At 38.1% G+C, this 23,442-nt stretch overlaps 2 protein-coding genes across 3 annotated transcripts; one reads left to right on the top strand and one right to left on the bottom strand.

Moving 5' to 3' along the window:
• The first annotated feature begins 837 nt into the window (after nt 1-837).
• On the top strand, nt 838-19,702 carry gfm1 (G elongation factor, mitochondrial 1). Of its 2 annotated transcripts, none has more exons than XM_055195892.2 (18): nt 838-1,023; nt 1,673-1,825; nt 2,289-2,421; nt 2,601-2,805; nt 5,308-5,424; nt 5,644-5,794; nt 5,882-6,036; nt 6,382-6,466; nt 6,552-6,689; nt 6,866-6,967; nt 7,431-7,487; nt 7,572-7,709; nt 9,899-9,981; nt 16,141-16,303; nt 16,913-17,057; nt 17,350-17,510; nt 17,792-17,845; nt 19,351-19,702. In XM_055195892.2, exons 1-18 carry the CDS (start codon nt 949-951, stop codon nt 19,480-19,482), a joined length of 2,247 nt encoding a protein of 748 aa, XP_055051867.1. In that variant the 5' UTR covers nt 838-948; the 3' UTR covers nt 19,483-19,702. The 2 variants fall into 2 exon arrangements, with proteins under 2 accessions (XP_055051867.1, XP_055051868.1); XM_055195893.2 differs by having other exon boundaries at nt 863-901.
• lxn (latexin) lies at nt 10,180-22,740 on the bottom strand. Its single transcript, XM_055195894.2, has 7 exons — nt 22,525-22,740; nt 15,440-15,595; nt 15,245-15,307; nt 14,910-15,085; nt 12,619-12,751; nt 11,854-11,916; nt 10,180-10,375 (listed from the first exon to the last, which is right to left on the bottom strand). Exons 1-7 carry the CDS (start codon nt 22,660-22,662, stop codon nt 10,250-10,252), a joined length of 855 nt encoding a protein of 284 aa, XP_055051869.1. The 5' UTR covers nt 22,663-22,740; the 3' UTR covers nt 10,180-10,249.
• Nucleotides 22,741-23,442: the final 702 nt, after the last annotated feature.

Below are 23,442 nucleotides of genomic sequence, written 5' to 3'. Positions count from 1 at the left end.
TGGTGCTGGGTGATGGATGAACTACTACTGCAAATAAAGTAAAAAAAATAGTTAGATAGAGTTAGAGGATATTTACAATAAACATATTGTTAAATATCCTCTAACTCTATCTAACTTTTTTTTTACTTTATTTGCAGTAGTAGTTCATAAACATATTGTAAAAACAGACTTTGAAATATCAACATTTGAAGTTTACATATGTACATTTAGGGAGGCACATGAGAGGTAACGTTATAGTAAAAGTACTATACAAGATCAGGGCTATTATTATTTACAGTCTTGATAAAACGAAAGTAGATATCAGAGGCGGACACTACTTAAGTATGTTACTTTTTACATAAAAGTAAATGTGCAAGTATTCATACTTTATCAGTGTTTTTCTTTGAAAAACATACATTCCAAAGCATATTATCATAATTTTCACTCGACTACATTTCATAATTTCAAGTTTTTGGTTTATAGTTAATATTTAAGTACATTAAACATCTAGTACATTTTTTTACTTAAGTACAAAGTACTTTCGTACTTTTACTCAAGAAAAGTAAAAGTACACAAATTTTATGTAATTAGGTATTAAATCAATTTTAATATGCAATATAAAAGGAACACAGTATGATTCTATACTTTAATGTGTGGTGACATTTTATAAATAAAGTAAATTTTTTTGACAAGACAAACACTCTGATAAAGCACAGATGCTTGGAAAATGTAACAAAAAAATTCAAGTAGTGTCCACCTCTGGTAGATATAATACAGAGAAGAATTAAACCGTAAAAAATAATAAAGGGAATGAAAGGAAAGCTAAAGTGCGGTTTTTTGCGCGTGTGTTTTGTCCCTCGCGGTTCGCTGTAGAAAGCGGAAGTTGTTGAATAGCTGCCGGTCGGCGTGACATTCAGCTCATGTGTGTATAACATCTCACACACACTTACATTCACCGCATGTATCACAATGAGTCTCGTTAGAGCAGCATCAACTTTATCAAAACTACATCTGCACAAACCAGCAAACAGCGCTTTTAAACGGGTACAAGTGTTACATTTCACTTATAATCGCGTGCTGCTGTTTCTCTATTTGATGTCACTGTGATGTCTTCTGGTGTGTCTCTGATGTATTGTATTGTCTTGTCTCTCTGATGTCACACTAATGTCTCTCTGATGTCACTGTATGTCTTCTGGTGTCACTGTATGTATTTTAATGTCTCTCTAATATCTTCAGATGTCTCTCTGATGTCACTGTAATGTCTTCTGGTGTCACTGTATGTATTTTAATGTCTCTCTAATATCTTCAGATGTCTCTCTGATGTCACTGTAATGTCTTCTGATGTCTCTCTGATGTCACTGTTATGCCTTCTGATATTTTTCTGAAGTCTCTGTAATTTCTTCTGATGTCACTGTAATGTCACTTTGATGTATCTGTAATGTATCTGTGATGTCATTCAGTACAGTCAGTCAGTATATATCTTCTATCTTGTGTCTCTGTCCCACTGTAATGTCTCTGTGATGTCATTCTGATTTCTCTCTGATGTCGCTGTAATGTCTCTGTATTGTATCTATGATGTATTTCACTACAGTACATCTTCTATCTTGTGTCTGTCTCACTGATGTCTCTCTGATGTTACTGTAATGTATCTTGTGTGTCTCTCTCTCACTGATGTCTCTCTGTGATGTCTCAGGTGTTGATCAACAGCTGTCGGTCATGCTCAAATGGGTTCACACCAAACGAGCGGATCCGGAACATCGGTATCTCGGCTCACATAGACTCTGGGAAGACCACACTCACTGAGAGGGTGCTTTACTACACAGGCAGGATAGCAGAGATGCATGAGGTTAAACCACCACTGAAGGTGTCTCATTCAGCTGTCTTATTAGCATCTTAAGGCATCATATGTGAGTTCATATGAATATTTGGGTGTTTCAGTTTATTTGTGGCAGCACATCTGCCAGGGTGGATGGGTTAGTAAGGGTTAACAAATATGTGGTCACCCAAGTGGGATGTAGGGTACACACACACACACACGCACGCACGCACATTTTGTATCTCTCTCTCTCTCTCTTATCTAACACATCTCATCATCAGATCATTGAACTGAGATAAGTGTGTTTAATAAGAGAGAGACACAAAATGTGCAGAGCAGTGGATCACCAGGAACAGAATTGAAAACCACTGACCTAGACAGCCTGTTTGAACAAATAACTTTTGTTATTTTTGACTAATAATCATATAGTAATTATTTTTCTGGATAGAGGATATGTGTTCGGTTCACTGTGTATGTTTGAATGCATTGTCAGGTTAAAGGCAAGGATGGTGTGGGTGCCATCATGGACTCGATGGAGTTAGAGAGACAGAGAGGAATCACAATCCAGTCTGCTGCCACGTACACCATGTGGAAACATCACAACATTAACATCATCGACACACCAGGTAAAGTAATATCACACTACTCATAGTTGTGAGTGGCCTAACCCTAACACACAAAGCATGCGGTACCTTCTGTACATACTGTCTCACCTAAGCAGTGTGAGTAAAAATATGCACTAGGTAGTGGTTGATTCATTATGATGATGGTGAGAGATGTGATCTGATCGTTGTCTTCTCATCAGGTCACGTGGACTTCACCATTGAAGTGGAGCGAGCTCTGCGTGTTCTGGACGGGGCCGTGCTGGTTCTGTGTGCGGTCGGTGGCGTGCAGTGTCAAACCATGACCGTAAACAGACAGATGAAGCGTTACGGTGTGCCCTTCCTCACCTTTATCAATAAACTGGACCGCACGGGTGCAAATCCCAGCCGGGCTCTACAACAGCTGAGGTCAGTCAAAAATCATCAGATTCACAGTTTTAAAGTATCATTATCTTTATAATTGTTATATTATACAGTAAATGATTTTATTAGGCAGCAGAAGTTAAAGAATGGTGACATAAAGCTTCTCTGGTTAACTTCCGTTTCCAGAGGGCTGAGAATAAGACTTTGCAGTAGCCAGGGTTCCCACGGGTCCTTGAAATCCTTGAAAGTTTGTGAATCTGGGGAAAAAATTCAAGGCCCTGGGAAGTTTTTGAAACTATACATACATAGATACAGGTCATTGAAAGTGCTTGAATCTATTTTATGCAAGAAGGTTTTTTAAGCACATGTGCTAAACTGTTCGCTTTAAATGCTTATGTCTTCTGTATGCGAATGTTGATTCATACCAAAATGCTTTTTTGCATAGTTGTGTTTGACACATGAAAACGTTTGGGTTACGTATGAGAAGGGAACGAGGCACTGCAGTCTTTGGTAATATTTCAGATAGCGATATACTTCCTGGCTCCCGCGTCACCCTGTCTTTGTCGTTAAGCCTCACCATTGGTTGAATTTGATATACACATTCAGACCCACTTACCACTGGAGGCGTCTCCAAAGTGTCACCGCAGTGACGCAGCGCGAGTTTCCTCGAAAGGGAACCGTAACAATGTATCTTTAAAGGTAACATGATGTAACCTTGCTCTCACTTGAAATGTGTCCCCACATTATTCCTTGAATTTGATGGTATTGGACCTGGAAAGTCCTTGAAATGTCCTTGAATTAGAAGTTAACTAAGGTGGAACTTTGACTAGCTGATGCTACTGTATAGAGGAAACTGCTTCTCAACAAAATACTGAAGTTTTATTGAATAATGTTGTCAGTGTAACCGATGTCAGTGTCTGTCACTATAACTGCTTTAAATTTACTGATGAATTGTTCAAGATATTATTGTCATGTTATAATCAATTGGTATCACTGATCATATAATAAGAATGAAATAACATGTACATCCTTTTAAAGAACAAAACTTTGATAAAATTAATGTAAAGAAATAAATAAAAGATGAATAAATAAGAATTATAAATTAGACAGGTGATTGATTGATTGATCGATCGATCGATCGATTGATTGGTTGAGGTGTGATGTCATTACATCATAGACTGTAAAAAAAGATGGACGATGCTGTTCGCTCTCTTCCATTGGGGAAAAGTGAAGCCGCCAGTGTCCCGATACGGCGCTGACATCTTGGGTCTTGAGTCTACGCAGTAGTGAGCAGGAAGTAAAGCCGCGAAAGCAAGGCCCCGCCCTCGCTCTTGCAGAATGCAAATTTCACAGCTGTCAATCATGACGTGACACCACCGTTTTTATAGCATTAAATAACTAAAACAAACTTATTTAAAAAAAAAAACATTTGAATTTACATCAGCGTGATAAAAACTACAGTAAATGACAGAAACCAGCTTCGGAAAAAAAGATAATTGAAGTGTAATTAAATATTCAAGTCCCATTGAATGACATGGGGGAGGTGGGGTTTATGACCTATACTGGGACCAGTCACTGGGGGGGCGATCGAGACGTTTTGGCTTCACTTTTCAGGGCTGCTGCGGCACACTTGCATTACATCAGTATTACTGCGTTTCTATTAAAACACTTGATATAAAATAATTGATATTGATATCACTACATTTTTGTTGTTGAGTGTTTTATAAAAATTGGCTAGTATATGAAATAAGATTTGAAAAAAACATTTCACCCTGTGAATCTGTGGTTTACAATGAACTTATTCAGATTTTTGCTTTAATATTCCGGCCCCCCAGGGTGGTTTTGAGAACCCTAGCCTGTTGTGTCACCATGGTTTATTGTTGTAAGGGAAACCCAACATACACAATATTGCAGAAATAACATTATTACAAAACATTATTTATAATACTAAAACAGCAATGAGGACCTTATTTCTGGAAAATAGACACAAGGTTTTAAATGTTTATTTAAACATTTCCAGCCGTTATTGACGACACAAAGAGTCTCAGGATGGCCGAGGCTGTGAACTTGGGTTTCATTCATGGCTTGGGTGTTATGGTTGTTTTTAGTTTAGTTGTATTGCTCTTTTCTTTACCTCTGTTTTTAAACAAAGTCAACCATCATTTTTTAGCCAACATGTTCTCATATCAGAGCTGTGATTATGACTTTAAAACCAAGTTGTTTTCATTTACTAAACTATCTGTATTTGTCAGGTTAACACATATGCTTTCACTCCACCTTTGTTCAGTGTAACAAACACACATCTAACAGCAATGACAATATAACACATCACCAAAAATCACAGAGGTCATCTTCATATGTCATGTGTTTATATGTTGATAAAGTCATCATTGTGACTGGTTGTTGATACTGATGATGGGTAACATTATTATTTAATTCAGTAGCAGTTAAAGCAATGGGTTTGGATTAAGGATTGGATTTGAAAGTGATGGGTCTGTCATAGACCTCATGAGCTAACATAAGTTTTGTTTCTGTGTATTAATGCAGGACTAAACTCAATCATAACGCTGCCTTTGTCAATATTCCCATCGGATTAGAGGGAAACCTGCGTGGGATCGTAGACCTGATCGAGGAACGCAGCATCTTCTTTGAAGGCCCTTATGGGTAAATCATGTGTATTTCATTTTTACTGACTGGAGAGAAATTGTGCTTCTCTCCACTAAGAACATGATAGCAGGATAATGTGCAGATCACTCGCTGATGTTGTTAAGATAATGAATAAAATGACTTTTGCATGTATAATAGTCCAGTAAAGTGGTGGTTGTGAGAGAATCCTCCTCACACTCTTGTGTCACGCGTGTTGGTTGTCTTTGTCTTTTGAAGCGAGAGCATTCGTTTCGATGAGATCCCGGCCGAAATGCGAGCGGAGGCGTTGGACCGCAGACAGGAACTGGTGGAGTGTGTTGCTAACGCAGATGAAACGCTTGGAGAGATGTTTCTGGAAGAGAGAGTTCCCAGTGTGGATGATTTGAAGGTCTGAAGTTGATACTGAAGGGTCTTTATACTGAAGCTGAGCGTTTATGAGTATTTGTTGTTCAATAGATGATGTTTATGTTTTCAGGCCGCCGTACGCAGGGCAACCGTCCAGCGATCGTTCACTCCTGTACTGGTGGGCAGCGCTCTGAAGAATAAAGGAGTTCAGCCTCTTTTGGACGCTGTGTTGGAGTATCTGCCTAATCCCACTGAGGTGAAAAACTACGCCATACTCAACGAAGAGTGAGTAAACTTCTTTATTATCAGATCAAATAACATCAACGTGTAGAACCCACAGACAATATAAAGTAGGACAAATAAACAGTGCGTTCACAATGACACAAATTCAACAGAACACCCAAAATCTGTGATACGCCACTAAAAACTTTTTCTTTATCTTCTCTTTTTCTATTAAATGATGTGATCTGATGAGTTTAAAGCTCCGTCAATTTCAAATTTGGTTTGCATCATTACTTTTTTTCTAGAACTTGGTTCCAAAACCATGATAATATTATTAACTGTGGTGATTTTGGTCACTACAACCTTGATGTAAATTTTTTATACCGTTTCATCTCTTCTCACTTGCAGGGATTCAAATGACACCTCAAAAATGTTGATGGATCCAAGCAGAGACGACACACATCCTTTTGTTGGTTTGGCTTTTAAACTGGAGGTGAGTTACAGTGAATCCATGTTTCACTACATCAGTAATATTTGATCTTCATCTTGACTCTGTGTCGTATTTGTGTGCTGTCCAGGCGGGTCGATTCGGTCAGTTGACGTACGTGCGCGTGTATCAGGGCTGTTTGAGGAAAACTGAATATATCTACAACACGCGGACGGGTAAGAGGGTGAGAGTTCAGAGACTGGTGCGACTTCATGCCGATCAGCTGGAGGTAAGAGAGAGACCTTTGTCTCTGTGTGTTTGTAGTGTTAGCTTGTTTGCAGAGGTTTGCTTTGGTGCAGATTTTATAAGTCAACATTAGTCATGTTAAGAGAACCAGCTAGTTGACTTTCAATGCTGTGGTTTGGTACTAATCTAAATGAGAAATGTGTTGACGTTGATCTTCAGGATGTTGAGGAGGTTTACGCAGGAGACATCTGTGCTCTGTTTGGCATTGACTGTGCCAGCGGAGATACGTTCACCGCCCGAAATAATGCCAACCTCTCCATGGTACGTGAAGGGATGTTTTCATGATACCTTATTTATTATTTAAAGGGATGAGTTTTTATCAATAATATAACATTTGAGATAATCAAAATTAATATTTTTGGTGATTTTTTATGACGTTAATTATGACAAAGTTTTATGTATTTTTCATTATAATAATTTCTGTAAGATCAAACAATACTAAATTCGTACTAATGACCGACATGAAACCAGAAATTTAACTCATCATTTGCTACGTGTGGGGTTTTAATGCCATTTTTCTTTAGGCTATTTTGTTAGAATTTTTAAAAGATTTTTTTACGATGATGTTTTCAACTTAAAAATATACACATAATATAAGCTTAGCTTGTTGTAGATATTGCCTGATTATAAGCCTTCTATTCATGCACATTACTAATTCACATGATCTAACTCTGGTTAACATGTGGTTTGACATTCAGCTGATAATGCTAATGTATGTTTCCAGGAATCGATTCATATTCCTGATCCAGTGATCTCGATGGCTATGAGACCTTCTAACAAGGTACTAAATCAGTCCAGTTCTCATTCATTGACTGTCATATAATGAATAAATCCAGATGAATAACAGTCATCTTTTGTTTGATAGAACGACACTGATAAGTTCTCAAAGGGAATCAATCGATTCACAAGAGAAGACCCCACCTTCAGAGTTCAGTATGACCCTGAGAGTCAGGAGACCATCATCTCTGGAATGGGAGAACTTCATCTGGAGATCTACTCACAGGTACATTACATGAATACTTATTATTACATATCGCGTGTGTGTGATATACATTTTATTCATGTGTTTTGAGAAAGAGCTGTGGATGAAGACGATCATATCATGTCCTGGAGAGTTAATTTCAATCATTCAGTTTGATTTTATTATCAGCAAAATGGGCTTAACAGAAATTAGGGCTGTCAAAAAATTATTGCGATTAATCACATTATGTATGTATGTATGAATGTATGTATATACACTCACCTAAAGGATCATTAGGAACACCTGTTCAATTTCTCATTAATGCAATTATCTAGTCAACCAATCACATGGCAATTGCTTCAATGCATTTAGGGGTGTGGTCCTGGTCAAGACAATCTCCTGAACTCCAAACTGAATGTCAGAATGGGAAAGAAAGGTGATTTAAGCAATTTTGAGCGTGGCATGATTGTTGGTGCCTGATGGGCGGGTCTGAGTATTTCACAATCTGCTCAGTTACTGGGATTTTCACGAACAACCATTTCTAGGGTTTACAAAGAATGGTGTGAAAAGGGCAAAACATCCAGTATGCGGCAGTCCTGTGGGTGAAAATGCCTTGTTGATGCTAGAGGTCAGAGGAGAATGAGCCGACTGATTCAAGCTGATAGAAGAGCAACTTTGACTGAAATAACCAGTCGTTACAACCGAGGTATGCAGCAAAGCATTTGTAAAGCCACAACACGCACCACCTTGAGGCGGATGGGCTACAACAGCAGAAGACCCCATCGGGTACCACTCATCTCCACTACAAATAGGAAAAAGAGGCTACAATATGCAAAAGCTCACTAAAATTGGACAGTTGAAGACTGGAAAAACGTTGCCTGATCTGATGAGTCTCGATTTCTGTTGAGACATTCAGATGGTAGAGTCAGAATTTGGTGTGAACAGAATGAGAACATGGATTCATCATGCCTTGTTAGCACTGTGCAGGCTGGTAGTGGTGGTGTAATGGTGTGGGGGATGTTTTCTTGGCAAACTTTAGACCCCTTAGTGCCAATTGGGCATCGTTTAAATGCCACGGCCTACCTGAGCATTGTTTCTGACCATGTCCATCCCTTTATGACCACCATGTACCCATCCTCTGATGACTTTTTCCAGCAGGATAATGCACCATGTCACAAAGCTCGAATCATTTTAAATTGGTTTCTTGAACATGAGAATGAGTTCAATGTACTAAAATGGCCCCCACAGTCACCAGATCTCAACCCAATAGAGCATCTTTGGGATGTGGTGGAACGGGAGCTTCGTGCCCTGGATGTGCATCCCACAAATCTCCATCAACTGCAAGATGCTATCCTATCAATATGGGCCAACATTTCTAAAGAATGCTTTCAGTACCTTGTTGAATCAATGCCATAATTAAGGCAGTTCTCAAGGTGAAAGGGGGTCAAACACAGTATTAGTATGGTGTTCCCAATAATCCTTTAGGTGAGTGTACACACAACAATTACACACAATACACACACAAAAAAATTATGCAAACACAAAATTTTATTTTGTATGCGATTTAATCTTTTGACAGCCCTGCAAAAAATACAAAAACAGGAAATTACAAGATGTATAGATTACACAATTTTATCAGAATTGTATCACTTAGTCTTTTTTTTATAATTTAACTCCTATGTAATTTTTCATAATTCAAGTCTATTGCATATCTATAGCTGCATTAGCATTGCCTGTTACCAGCATCACAACACAATTACCGTTCACAAATTTAGTCATCACTCACTCATCAGTCATTGAGCACTACAGGATTTTTGTTATTGCGCTTACTTTGTACACATCGGTCATGCATACACCTACAGGAGGATGTAGGATGCAGCCCAGGAGATGCATTGCATTTAGTCACAATGTGGATGCGTTGAACGTCTCTCTACAAGTCAAAAAAACTATGCTTTGCAAGGCTGTGCGTTCAACGCTGGCATACACGTAAAAAAACAAACTATACTCCTGGCTTGACTGTACATCAGTTGTACACTGGTTATTGTGGTGCACTGTGGCTTTCACAAAGACTATTGGGGAAATTTCAGACAGTGCAGGAGCCACATTACAGAGAGTTTGTGTTTAAATACTAATTAATTTCTATAAGACAACATGTGACCATTACAGCTGGTTAAGAAAATTAAAATGAATGAAAGTAAGTGATGTTTTGCTGTTGTGTGTGTGTGTTATAGAGGATGGAGAGAGAATATAACTGTCCATGTGTGATGGGAAAACCAAAGGTGGCTTTCAGAGAGACTGTGACCAATGCTGTGACGTAAGTCTCACACAATATAAGCACATTTACATTCATAGTGCTATAATATAGATTTGATATATTAGATATATTAATATAGATTTGTTTTGGACATTGGATGTGTACTCATGGTATTAATGATTATATTAATGGATTAATACTAAAATAACACAATAGTTATGTGTGTCGTGTGCATACAGACTGCAGACACCCGTGAAATAACAGTAAGATTTTAGACTTTATTAGTCATCATGATCAGATAACTGTATGTACTGTGAGTTTAGTTTGACTAAGGTTCAGTATTGTTATTGTTGGGTGGGACATCGTGAGGGCATTTCGGCTGCCATTCACTGTTCAGCACTCGTACGCCCCCATCTGGAGACCAAGACATCAACAGCTTCCAATGAATGATCTCCTAAATCACAAACATTATTAAACAAACTCATTCGTAAACATTTACATCAGTTTATATACATTTTCCTTATTCCAAAATTTAATAAACTTAAGAATCTTGTGCAATTTCATTCACTGTTAAACATATTCAAATTAAATTCTGTTTCTGTAATAACAGCCCTAAATACTGAAACTAATATAAATACTTAAAACCAGGCAACCCTAAATAAACTCAACTCATACTAGAACAAAGCGTAAATATTCAAGACGAACTAAACAAAACGTAAAGGATCAATTTAGATATAAAATAGAAATTAATTGAGAAGAGCTGTTGTGTTATTTCAGACCTGTACGACTTATTTTTTGTCATGTCTGCAGATGTTTGTGAAAGTTTTACATTGAAATGTAAGGCATTAAGCAAACAACTACAGCAGTATATAGTTTAAAGAGTAAAAAAAAATAAACCAATCAAATGAATAAAATAAAATAAATAAAATGTTATTTGACATTACGTTTACATGCAACCAAATAATCCGTCTGTAATCGTATTGATGCCTCAATCAGATAGAAAAGCCTTCATGTAAACACCTTAATTAATATGATTGAGGTCGATCAGATGCAAATTTTGATCGTTTTGAAAGGGATGGTGTACTCCGATCTGTATTCCGATCATCAGGAGAAAAGTATGCATGTAAACCCGTGAATCATAGTATTTTCTTAATCAGATGCAAAAATACCTTGTGCACATGCGCAGACGTATTGCGCTTGAGTTTACGTCTTATATTTACCTCTCACATCACCTGATTCTAGTCATAGAAACATGCAATAACAAGACAATGGCAACAAGCATTATTAAGGTAATGGAGTCACTGGCTAAATGCAATAAAATAGTGTTGTGCCTTTCGATAATTGTGTTTTCTTTGCCTATATCTGAAAACTTAAGAACCACTTTCTCCAACTCAACTTTGACCTTATACATGTTTCCAGAGATAAAGCGTGAACTCGACTAAAGATGCTGTGTTGCCAAGTCCTCTGCTTTTTGCAGACTTCAGATTCGGTCTACTTTTAAACGTAGCCCAAATCTGTTACAGTGAGTTGATTTTTTTGCAGGTTAAAGATGAAAGGATTTCCTTTATTAGTTATTGCCATTTGGGCTGTGAATAGTCATTAGGGAACAGCATTAGTCTTTTGGGCTAGTTTTGATACGCAACCCTGGCTGTGCGCTTACGCAGACGTTTAGGATACATGTAAACTGTACTTTTGTAACCTTCAATTGGAATAAATTCAGTCGGATTGACAAAATTTTGTGCATGTAAACATAGAAACATGACGAAGATGAAGATTCAAAAGAAAGCACATAAGTTATATGAAGCACTTGTGTTTTTTTTTTATGTAGTTAAGATGTAGCCCATTGATTTCTGTTCATTTAGAACCAGGACAGTCAAATTAAACAGGTTTTTATGACATTTTGGTGCGTCTGTGATTGTGTATGTTTGTTACCTGTGAGGGCATGTCATGAAGAAGAACATAATAGTTCAACATCAACTCGTTCTCATGCGTCACCTGTAATATAAATTGTACAGATGAGCTGTAACACAGACACGTATTAAAACCATTAAAATGAAGACCATTAAAGACCATTAAAACCCCATAAATACAACCAAAGCTTCACTATTAGAGATGAACATAATAAACTGCTTAACAGTTAATCGTCAGTAAGAGTTTTGATCGATTAACACAGTTTTAACCATTAATGAAATGAATTAATTAAAATTCACAATAAACGCATTTACAATAAACATGTCCACAGTACTGTTGTTCAAATAAATCTTCATGTTCTATTGTTGTTCATGCTGCTATTAGCAAATATTAAGTAAAAATAAACTCCTTACTATACGAAAATAACTTTGTTGGTATTTTTAAGGGTTTACAAACACTTCCCTTTTGAATTCAATGATAATTTAACATCTTTATTGGTTAACGATCGATTAATGAGCGTCGGTTGTCAGTGATGAATAATGTTTTACGAAAGTACAGCTGTGTACACATTCACTTCTCTTCATGAGGTACATGATAGGATAACAAAGTATTCAAAAATGCTGCAGAGGTCAGGGTGTCAGTGCTCTTTAAAGATTTCTGGTTTGTTTCTCTATGGCTGTAAGTGTATGACAGCTAGGTTTGATCTGAATTAAAGTGGCTATAGTAGTAGCAGCAGTGATGATTGGCTGTGTGGTTTAGATCAGATGACGCTGTGTATTCACTCACCTGTTGTGTGATGTTTGCCACCTGTGCCATATTAAACTCTGTCTTCTCACTGGATTCTCTCAGCATGATGAAGGATGCAGCCACACGAGCCAAATGCCAAAACTGCTTCATTTCATCAGTCATGTTACCGTAGCTGTCTGTAGAGAGAGTAATAATTGGTGAACATACATACTCTTAATGCTGAAGCTATCGAGTGTTGGTTCAAGTCCTGTAATGTGTCTGAATGATGTGTTTACTGCCGAGTCAAAAAAGCTCTGGAAAAATCATGTTCTTTACGTCAGCTTAACTAAGCTTTCTATTTAGTTTCCTAATTCAAATGTATTACTGTAGTGCTTTTGATCATTTTGGCATATGGCAAAGCAGGTTTACAGTAAATGCAGCCTAGTACTGGCAAATATGAGAATAAATGAAGGTATATACTGTAAAATATGTAGAATCATTACAAAAACATCTAGATCAACAGTAGCAACCCCCCCCCCCCAGTCAAGCCCATGTATGAAATATTCTCATAAGACGAATGAGCCGTACTAACAGTAAATATAGTAAGATATGACAGTAACTGTAAATATCTGTAAGATTGTAATCAAAACGTTAGTTTCATAGTGCTAGCAAACAAATTTCACTTTTCTAGTCTTAGTGTTGTTTATCATATTATATTTATTTATCATATTATATTTATTTATCATATTATATTTATTTATCATATTATATTTATTTATCATATTATATTTATTTATCATATTATATTTATTTATCATATTATATTTATTTATCATATTATATTTATTTATCATATTATATTTATTTATCATATTATATTTATTATATTATATTATATTATATTTATTTTATTATAAAATGACAGTTTTATCAGTTTTGTTATTTAGACATTGGACCACTTAGCATAAACTCTGACAGGTATCATATTACTAAACATTTAAAAGAAGTTTAAGCTTTCACGTATGTGACAAATAATAATGCAATAACAGTATAGATAATATGTACATTTAGCATATATCAGTATGAAAAAGTTATGTAAGGTTAAAGCCGGACTATTATATTAGGAAATGTTTGCAAATTATAAATCCTTAAAAAACTTTTACTCCTAAATTCAGTAAATTTCCACAGATCAAACTCACAAATGTGACGGAAGTATAGAAAAAACTCCATGGCGCTCAATAGATCACAGAGATGGAGACACTTAAAAGGGATCATATGATGCGAGTTCATGTTTTTACATTGTCTTTGGAGTGTTTTAAGATGTCTGTGCATATAAAAAGATCAGTAATGTTGCAAAGATTAGAGTCTCAAACCCAAAGAGATCTTCTTCCTTAAAGGAATATTCAATTTTCTTAAAAAGAAAAATCCAGATAATTTACTCAACACCATGTCATCGAAAATGTTGATGTCTTTCTTTGTTCAGTCGAGAAGAAATTATGTTTTTTAAGGGAAAACATTGCAGGATTTTTCTCATTTTAATGGACTTTAATAGACACCAACAATTAACACTTAACTCAACACGTAACAGTTTTTTTCAACTGAGTTTCAAAGGACTATAAACAATCCCAAACGAGGCATAAGTGTCTTATCTAGCAAAACGATTGTCATTTTTGACAAGAACAATAACAAATATAAATCTTGAAAGAGGACCGTTCCTACGTTGTTGTATGTCAACTGATACTAATTAATGTCTTTGTGTCAGTTTATTGTTTACAATGGTCCGCCAATGTGCGTTTCATATATGTAACACGTGACCTCCCTACGTCACTACGCATTTACGTTAGGTCGGCTGGACCGGACCTAGTCGAAAAGTTGTGGTTTAAAAGACCATATTTTTTATTTTTCTTGTCAAAAATGACAATCGTTTTGCTAGATAAGACCCTTATGCCTCGTTTGGGATTGTTTATAGTCCTTTGAAACACAGTTGAAAAAAACTGTTACGTGTTAAGTGTTAATTGTTGGTGTCTATTAAAGTCCATTAAAATGAGAAAAATCCTGCAATGTTTTCCTCAAAAAACATAATTTCTTCTCGACTGAACAAAGAAAGACATCAACGTTTTGGATGACATGGTGGTGAGTGGATTGTCTGGATTTTTCTTTTAAGAAAATGGAACATTCCTTTAAAGTAAAGGCTCATCCACGCCTTCCTAACACGCCTCATTCAAACACACACCGCACTTTCCACATCACTCTGTGGGAAGATTTGTGTAACACCGCCGTCGGTTACAGAAGTGATGTAATACAGATACAGTACAGTGTGTGTGTCAATGTGCTGGTATAGTTGTTAACACATGCCTGGTATGTATTGTGCAGTGACCGGGCTCTCAGGCGCTCTGTATTTCTGGAAGAAATCTGCTTCTTCAGACGTAAAGTTGATGTTCTGTAGTCCATCACAGTTATACTGAACCTCAGGTGGACCATTCTGAGGAAAAAAGACCTCGGCTGTACAACTCAACACACCTGAACCCTAAGAGAGAGCCATAGAGATTCTGATGTAAATCACATGTGAGGAAAAAAGCAAAGCAACACGACATTACAGTCCACTGAGGTGAAATATTATTCTGGTTTTGTGTCAGTGAATTAAAGCATTCAAACTGCTATGCCACTGAGATGTTGTGTGCGTTACCTCACTGGCCCAGTTGATCACAGAGAAGTCCAGGTTATATTTCCTGCCTCCTGTTTCTACAGCCTGAAATCATTCAAAAACACTGTCACTTTACAGTAAACACCAATATTAATATTAATACAGACTGGGTCGGGTTAGAACCCTCAATCCTTCAGTTAGCAGCTCAGATGTTAAATGGTTGAGATTATAAAGTACCTCAACTCTTGCTTTGTGCACCGTCTGTAGTCCAAACACTTTGAAGGGTGAGCCGTGTTGTGTGTTGATGTAATGTAGGGCTACTTTAGCTGCCCGGCGAGCTGGGAAATGTGTCGGCTCTAAATCTCCCGTGGCCATTTCAGCATCAGCTTCCGTCTGATAAATCAAGCACGCAGTAGAGGAGAATGAATGGGTGTGACACTCCTGTTTGACTTTGACCCTAAACACCACATGTGATCACTCTATAAACAAACTGTGTGTGTGAGAAGAATGCAGAGCTGTGTGTACTTCCTGTCTGTTAGTTGTGCTTTAGTCCCGCCCTCTCTTAAAGAAACAGTGACCTTGATCTCTCAGCAGCTGACAGTGATTCACTCACAGCTATATCTTCAACAGTTTTCAATGTTTGCTAATAATTCAAAGAAATGTTATTTTAGCAGAAAAAATACATTAAATTACCATTACAAAAAAATTCATACTTGTGTTTAGAATACAGCGAGTAAATGGTCTGCAAAATATCTTTTGTGTATTCAAGGCTTAATATGCACAATTTATTTTATCCAACAGTTTGAATATATTTTAGCTCATTAGATTTCTCTTCATCAGAAAACACACTTTTTTTCCACCTGTGATTTTTCATTTCTCCCTGTCTGATGGTTCATACAGTAATATCACATAATGTGAATTGGTTTTTATGAATGCAGGTTTGACTTCACACATAAGAAGCAATCTGGAGGGTCTGGACAGTACGGTAAAGTGATAGGTGTCCTCGAACCGCTGGATTCTGACAGTTACACCAAACTGGAGTTTAAGGATCGCACCATCGGCACTAACATCCCAAAACAGTTTATCCCTGCTGTGGAAAGGGTAAGACACGCGGTTTTAATTTAAGCAATGTTAACACAATGTTGTACAAGGATTAAAACATATGCCTGTATGTTAATAACACACACACACAGAGACACAAACACACACACACATACACACACACACACACACACACACACACAGAAAAAATTATTCATTCAATTTACTCAATTTTTTAAGGTAAGTGGTTGCAATCAATTTATTTAAGCTACATTTAAACAAAAAAGATGAGTAAAGTCAAATAAAATAAAAAAACTTTTGTTTAAATGTAGCTTAAATAAATTGATTGCAACCACTTACCTTAAAAAATTGAGTAAATTGAATGAATAATTTTTTCAGTGCACAAGTGCACACAAACAAGCATGCACGCACGCACGCACGCACACACAGACACAAACAGACAGACACATGCACACACACACACAGAGATGCTTACACAGACACATGCACACACACAGACACACACTTACACACACACACACACACACGTACGCACACACACAGAGATGCACACACACAAACACACCCACACATGCACAGACACACGTACGCATGCACACACAAAGTGTAAGTATCAGTTCTGTCATCTGTCTGTCTTTTCTCTGTCAGGGTTTTAGGGAAGCGTGTGAGAAGGGTCCTCTGACAGGACACAAGATTTCTGGTGTTCGATTCGTGCTGGATGATGGTGCTAATCACATGGTTGATTCAAATGAGATCTCCTTCATTCGTGCAGGAGAGGGCGCTGTTAAACAGGGTATGAGTACAGTTAATTTCTTTCTGAATCACAGTGACCACAGTGAAAGTCTTTTAGTCTGATGGGATGAATCAGATATTATTGTCTATTACATCAGCGTTTAATGACATTTTCTGTCCTTTTAAATGCAAATGAGCTGATGAAATGCAAACACTTATCACCATAATGGTGGTTTGTTGAAATTGAAACTCAATTGTGCTGTCAATTATTCAGTTTGATAACGGAGCAGAATCAAATCTTTGTATGAATGTTTGTCTCTGTTTATTCATTTAAATTTTTTGTCTCTTCACAGCGATGGAGAAAGCAAATGTTGTGATTTTGGAACCAGTAATGTCTGTGGAGATAGTTGCCCCTAATGAATTTCAGGGGGCAGTTATAGCCGGGGTCAATCGTCGTCATGGTGTCATTACAGGGCAGGATGGAGCCGAGGGATACTTCACACTGTACGCTGATGTAAGTACCATCATGATAACTAACGTAAATTCATAGATTTTATCATTTCACTCTATAAATAAAATGAATATATTTTACACCGCAATGTTATTTTCATGAGGTGCAGTAAAACATTCACTGGGTCGCAGTTATTCATTCAGCTAGAGCAATTGAGCCAGTAATGTTTTGTTGGTGAAATGCAATCTCGATGTATTCACAAATGACAGTAAAGATATCATAATGCATTGATATGACTGGCATCTGTATTCCCATAATGCACTCTTATTGGTTTTTGTCTATAGATTCCACTGAATGACATGTTTGGATACTCCACAGAACTGCGCTCCAGCACAGAGGTGACAAACTAAACTACTTCAAAGTCAACATAAACATAATTTACTTGTACACGGTCCTGGGACCTCATGTATAAAACTTTGCGTAGATTCCATCCTTAAAGTGTGCGTACGCACATAATGCAGAATTTGCGTACGCACAAAAGTTTTCAGATTTATAAAACCATGTGTACTCAAGAAACATTCCTAAATCCCAGAGCGGAAGATCCATCTCCTCCCCGAAACAACCATATATGGAGCGTACAACCCTTAGTTTTACTGGGCATAATGTGGGCTGCATATCATTTTAATATGGATTGACGTTACAAAACGCAAGGAAAATATCGTCGCTGTCCGATTGAAACCTGCATTTCCAAAAAACGTTACTTACCCATTCGGCAAAAAAAGTATATATAATTTATATATATATTTAAATATTTATAAAGCATTTTAAAGCATTAAAAAAATATATTTAGCCCTTCATATATTTGAATTCAAGGAAATTCATGTCGCATTGGAAGAAAAACTTTGTTACGAATCTGTAAACAAAACAGTTTTAAAAAGGTTAACATTATTTTCAACTTTAAAAATATACTTTATAAAATTTACTTATGTAGCATATATTTTAAATATACTTTTGGCCAGAGAAATTAATTTTTTGCCTTATGGGTTTTTATGAAATTATTAAAACACTGTTTAAACACTGGCATTGTCAAAGTTGATACTGGTTTCACATATGGCCAGACAGATGTCATTATATTCATAACATTTTAATGTAAAACAAACTCAGAGGGAGATGAAATGTTTTTGACCAGCGGATGGTGGAGATCGTTTCGGGTCATGTTCGTCTATATCTCAGGCGGCAAGTGCATCAATTATACCATTTAACGCGACTTAATGCATTAAGACTGCAATATGACATACATTATAGAGAATAGGCTGCTATATGCAAGTAGACGAGCCCAGCATATAAAAGTTTCGCATTAAGTGTTTCCCATAATAAAACATAAAGACAACGATGTATTACGCGGCGTAGCCATAAGGCATTAAGATATATTAAAAAAAAACATTAGCCTTTAATGCTTGATGAGTGAAGAAAAGACTTATTCATATAGTTCTTTTGCGTTTCAAACACGCAGACGCGCTCGTGACAGATGTGTGTGGCACTATTCACCGTAGAGGCTTCGTCTTTTCAATAATTTTTATCTGTTAAATATTTGCTACTTATTGGCAGGTGCGACACCTAGATGCAATTTGAGTGTTTCATGAATGAAACAGGAATATTAAAACTAAATGTGTATAGAAACAAGAACAGAGTTTGTGTTCTTTCACTCCGCTCAAAAAGAGTGCGTACGCACAGTGGAGAGCATCCGTACGGTGCGCACTTATTTACGGCAACTTTATTTTTTATAAATCCCGATATGTGCGTGGAAAATTGCGTACGCATATTTCTATGCCCATTTTGTGCGTACGTAACGTTTATACATCAGGCCCCTGGTCTTTATTGTGTATCTGTGTATGTTGTTCAGGGTAAAGGCGAGTACACTATGGACTACAGCAGATATCAGCCCTGCCTGCCATCTGTACAAGAAGAACTCATCAATAAATATTTGGAGGCAACAGGCCAACTGCCTGCTAAGAAGAATAAATGGAAGAACTGAACAGTCACCTCACACAGATCTATCAAACACATCTTTCAGAGGATCCTTGATAAGAACATTGATAACATGCTGACTGTTTTACTGGTTTTACATTTATTTTACAAACAATTATTGTACATGTTCTGAGAAATTGGGTTCTGTCATTTATTGTAAATGTATTTGTACAGCATATGTCTGCAGATGTAGTAATTATGAAATAATAAAAAATAAGTTAAAATAATGCGTTTTAATTCAAATTAAGGGAAATAAAGATTTAAGGTTTAGCATTTGCCAAAAGAGGTAATTATGCAAACATTTATAGTTAGTGGTTTGATCACACTCCAATATAAGCATGCTAAAAACAAAAGAATATTAAGAATATCAATTACATAAACATCAACATCAATGGTTAGACCTCAGCAACCGGCGGTGTCAACAGTAAGACCTCAGCGACCTCGGCATCGCCATGAACCGTTACAAAGACCTCAGAGACCGGTGGCGTCAACCATTAGAAAGACTTTAGCGACCTCACCATCAGCCGTTAGAAAGACTTTAGCGACCTCACCATTAACCATTAGAAAAGCATTAGCAACTGGTGGCATCAACCGTTAGAAAGCCTCAGCGACCTCAGCGTCAACCTTTAGAAAGACCTCGGCGTCAACCATAAGAAAGACCTCAACAACCTAGGCGTCAACCGTAAGAAAGACCTCGGAGAGCTCAGCGTCAACCTTTAGAAAGACCTCAGCGACCTCACCAGTAACCGTTAGAAAGACCGCAGCGACTGATGGCATCAACTGTTAGAAAGACCGCAGCGACCGATGGCGTCAACCGCTAGAAAGACCTCAGCGACCGGCAGCATCAACCATTAGAAAGACCTCAGTGTCAACCGTTGGAAAGATCTCAACAACCTCAGCATCAACCTTTCGAAAGACCTCGGTGTTTACCTTTAGAAAGACCTCAGCATCAACCGTTAGAAAGACCTCTGAGACCTCGGCGTCAACCATTAGAAAAACTTCAGCGACCTTACCAACAACCGTTACAAAGACCTCAGCAAACGGCGGCATCAACCGTTAGAAAGACCTCAGCGTCAACCGTTAGAAGGACCTTAACAACCTCGGCATCAACCTTTAGAAAGACCTTGGAGACCTTGGCGTCAACTGTTAGAAAAACTTCAGTGACCGGCGGCATCAACCGTTAGAAAGACCTCAGTGACCGGCGGCATCAACCGTTAGAAAAACTTCAGTGACCGGCGGCATCAACTGTTAGAAAGACCTCAGTGACCGGCGGCATCAACTGTTAGAAAGACCTCAGTGACCGGCGGCATCAACTGTTAGAAAGACCTCAGCGACTGGCGGCGTCAACCATTAGAAAGACTTTAGCGACCTCACCATTAACCATTAGAAAAGCATTAGCAACTGGTGGCATCAACCGTTAGAAAGCCTCAGCGACCTCAGCGTCAACCTTTAGAAAGACCTCGGCGTCAACCATAAGAAAGACCTCAACAACCTCGGCGTCAACCGTTAGAAAGACCTCGGAGAGCTCAGCGTCAACCTTTAGAAAGACCTCAGCGACCTCGCCATCAACCGTTAGAAAGACCGCAGCGACTGATGGCATCAACTGTTAGAAAGACCGCAGCGACCGATGGTGTCAACCGCTAGAAAGACCTCAGCGACCGGCAGCATCAACCATTAGAAAGACCTCAGTGTCAACCGTTAGAAAGATCTCAACAACCTCAGCGTCAACCTTTCGAAAGACCTCGGTGTTTACCTTTAGAAAGACCTCAGCATCAACCGTTAGAAAGACCTCTGAGACCTCGGCGTCAACCATTAGAAAAACTTCAGCGACCTCACCAACAACCGTTACAAAGACCTCAGCAAACGGCGGCATCAACCGTTAGAAAGACCTCAGCGTCAACCGTTAGAAGGACCTTAACAACCTCAGCATCAACCTTTAGAAAGACCTTGGAGACCTTGGCGTCAACTGTTAGAAAAACTTTAGCGACCGGCGGCATCAACCATTAGAAAGACCTCAGTGACCGGCGGCATCAACTGTTAGAAAGACATCAGTGACCGGCGGCATCAACTGTTAGAAAGACCTCAGTGACCGGCGGCATCAACTGTTAGAAAGACCTCAGCGACTGGCGGCGTCAACCATTAGAAAGACTTTAGCGACCTCACCATCAGCCGTTAGAAAGACTTTAGCGACCTCACCATTAACCATTAGAAAAGCATTAGCAACTGGTGGCATCAACCGTTAGAAAGACCTCGGAGAGCTCAGCGTCAACCTTTAGAAAGACCTCAGCGACCTCGCCATCAACCGTTAGAAAGACCTCAGCGACCGGCGGCATCAACTGTTAGAAAGACCTCAACAACCTCAGCATCAACCTTTAGAAAGACCTCGGCATCAACTGTTAGAAAGACCGCAGCGACCGGTGGCGTCAACCGCTAGAAAGACCTCAGCAACCGGCGCCATAAACCATTAGAAAGACCTCAGCATCAATCGTTAAAAAGACCTCAACAACCTCAGCGTCAACCTGTAGAAAGACCTCGGCGTCAACCGTTAAAAAGACCTCTGAGACAACCGTTAGAAAAACTTCAGCGACCTCACCATCAACCGTTACAAAGACCTCAGCATCAACCATTAGAAAGACCTTAACAACCTCGGCATCAACCTTTAGAAAGACCTTGGAGACCTCGGCGTCAACTGTTAGAAAAACTTCAGCGACCAGCGGCATCAACCGTTAGAAAGACCTCAGTGACCGGCGGCATCAACTGTTAGAAAGACCTCAGCGACTGGCGGCATCAACCATTAGAAAGCTCTCCGCATCAACGGTAAGAAAGACTTTAGCAACAACTGCGTCATATTTAGAAAGACCCTGGGGTCAACCGTTAGAAAGACCTCAGCGGCCTTGCTGTCAATCATTACAAAAACCTTGAAGACCTCCCCATCAACCGGTTTGCCCTCGATATCAACTGGCCAAAAAAACTCAGTGATGAACAGCCTTCACATTTGCTTCAGAAAATAAAATTACATTCAATACACATTAATTAAAGCTTGCTTTACCTCAGACTCTTTAATGGTGTTAAGACAGTCGTTCACGAGACTTGCAGACTCGCAGCAGGACAGCAGATGTTTCTGAGTGATGGGTAAAGCTGGGGTGAGCTGAACCAAAGAGAAAACCAGCAAAACAAAGCAGAACATTTTCACGATCCACACCAGGATTAGTTCAGACTGCAGGAGCTCTGGATTCCAACTGAACTGTGAGGTTTCTCTGAAGAATTCTGCTGTTTATAAAGCTAAGGGTCTGTTGCATAACAGCTGTTTAGATGAGCAGTGGGATGACGCTTTCCAGATGACTTCTGTTCCCTGTCAGTAAACCTACACAAGATCTCCTGACCAGACCTCACAGAAGAAATATGTGCTGGCTGTTGAACAGCGGCTCGATTTATCATCTAAACGTGTGTTGAAACATTGTTTTCAAGGTACATAGCAGCAGTGTGTCAGTCAAACAGCAAACACCTGTGATGGAAACAATAGGACACAGAGCTTTTGATATTTCTCAACCTTGTGCTTGCAAAAGAAGTTTGTCTATGAGTGTTCTCAGTGTTTCTGTAGTTTTGTGTTAACAGTGCAAAAGGTCATGGGTTCAATCCCAGTGAAAACACATAGTGGTCAAATAAATAGCTTTTTATAAAAGTGTCTGCCAAATGCATAAAAGTAAATGTATGAGTTGAATTGAGATAAATGCATTTCTATGATGTTGTGAAAATTCTAATCTTTTTTTAAATATTTCAAAAACTAAGGAAATGGTTATTGATTTTAAAGAGTAAAAGCGAAAGTGAAAATTATCCTACTACACTACTGTAATTAACAGGGAGCAAATACAGTTAGTAACAAATTATAAATACCTTGGTGTTATGCTGGACAATAAATTAAAGTGGGATGCATGGTCCGACTGTGTAAGTAAAAAGTTACTACAGA

The sequence above is a fragment of the Misgurnus anguillicaudatus genome, chromosome 24 (genome assembly GCF_027580225.2).
Source record: "Misgurnus anguillicaudatus chromosome 24, ASM2758022v2, whole genome shotgun sequence".
NCBI lineage: Eukaryota > Metazoa > Chordata > Actinopteri > Cypriniformes > Cobitidae > Misgurnus > Misgurnus anguillicaudatus.
The sequence above is the reverse complement of the archived record's forward strand: the minus strand, read 5'-3'. Positions and strand labels throughout refer to the sequence as shown.

What these genes read in the sequence shown, in the direction of transcription:
- lxn (XM_055195894.2), bottom strand. Translation starts at nt 22,662, where the DNA reads ATGTTCTGCTTTGTTTTGCTGGTTTTCTCTTTGGTTCAGCTCACCCCA. An exon ending in GCACAATACATACCAGGCAT is followed by an intron (nt 12,752 to 14,909) that starts GTGTTAACAACT and finishes CTCTACAGACAG; the next exon opens with CTACGGTAACATGACTGATG. An exon ending in TTCATGACATGCCCTCACAG is followed by an intron (nt 10,376 to 11,853) that starts GTAACAAACATA and finishes TTTGTGATTTAG; the next exon opens with GAGATCATTCATTGGAAGCT.
- gfm1 (XM_055195892.2), top strand. Translation starts at nt 949, where the DNA reads ATGAGTCTCGTTAGAGCAGCATCAACTTTATCAAAACTACATCTGCAC. An exon ending in TTATCCCTGCTGTGGAAAGG is followed by an intron (nt 16,304 to 16,912) that starts GTAAGACACGCG and finishes TTTCTCTGTCAG; the next exon opens with GGTTTTAGGGAAGCGTGTGA. An exon ending in AGAGGGCGCTGTTAAACAGG is followed by an intron (nt 17,058 to 17,349) that starts GTATGAGTACAG and finishes GTCTCTTCACAG; the next exon opens with CGATGGAGAAAGCAAATGTT.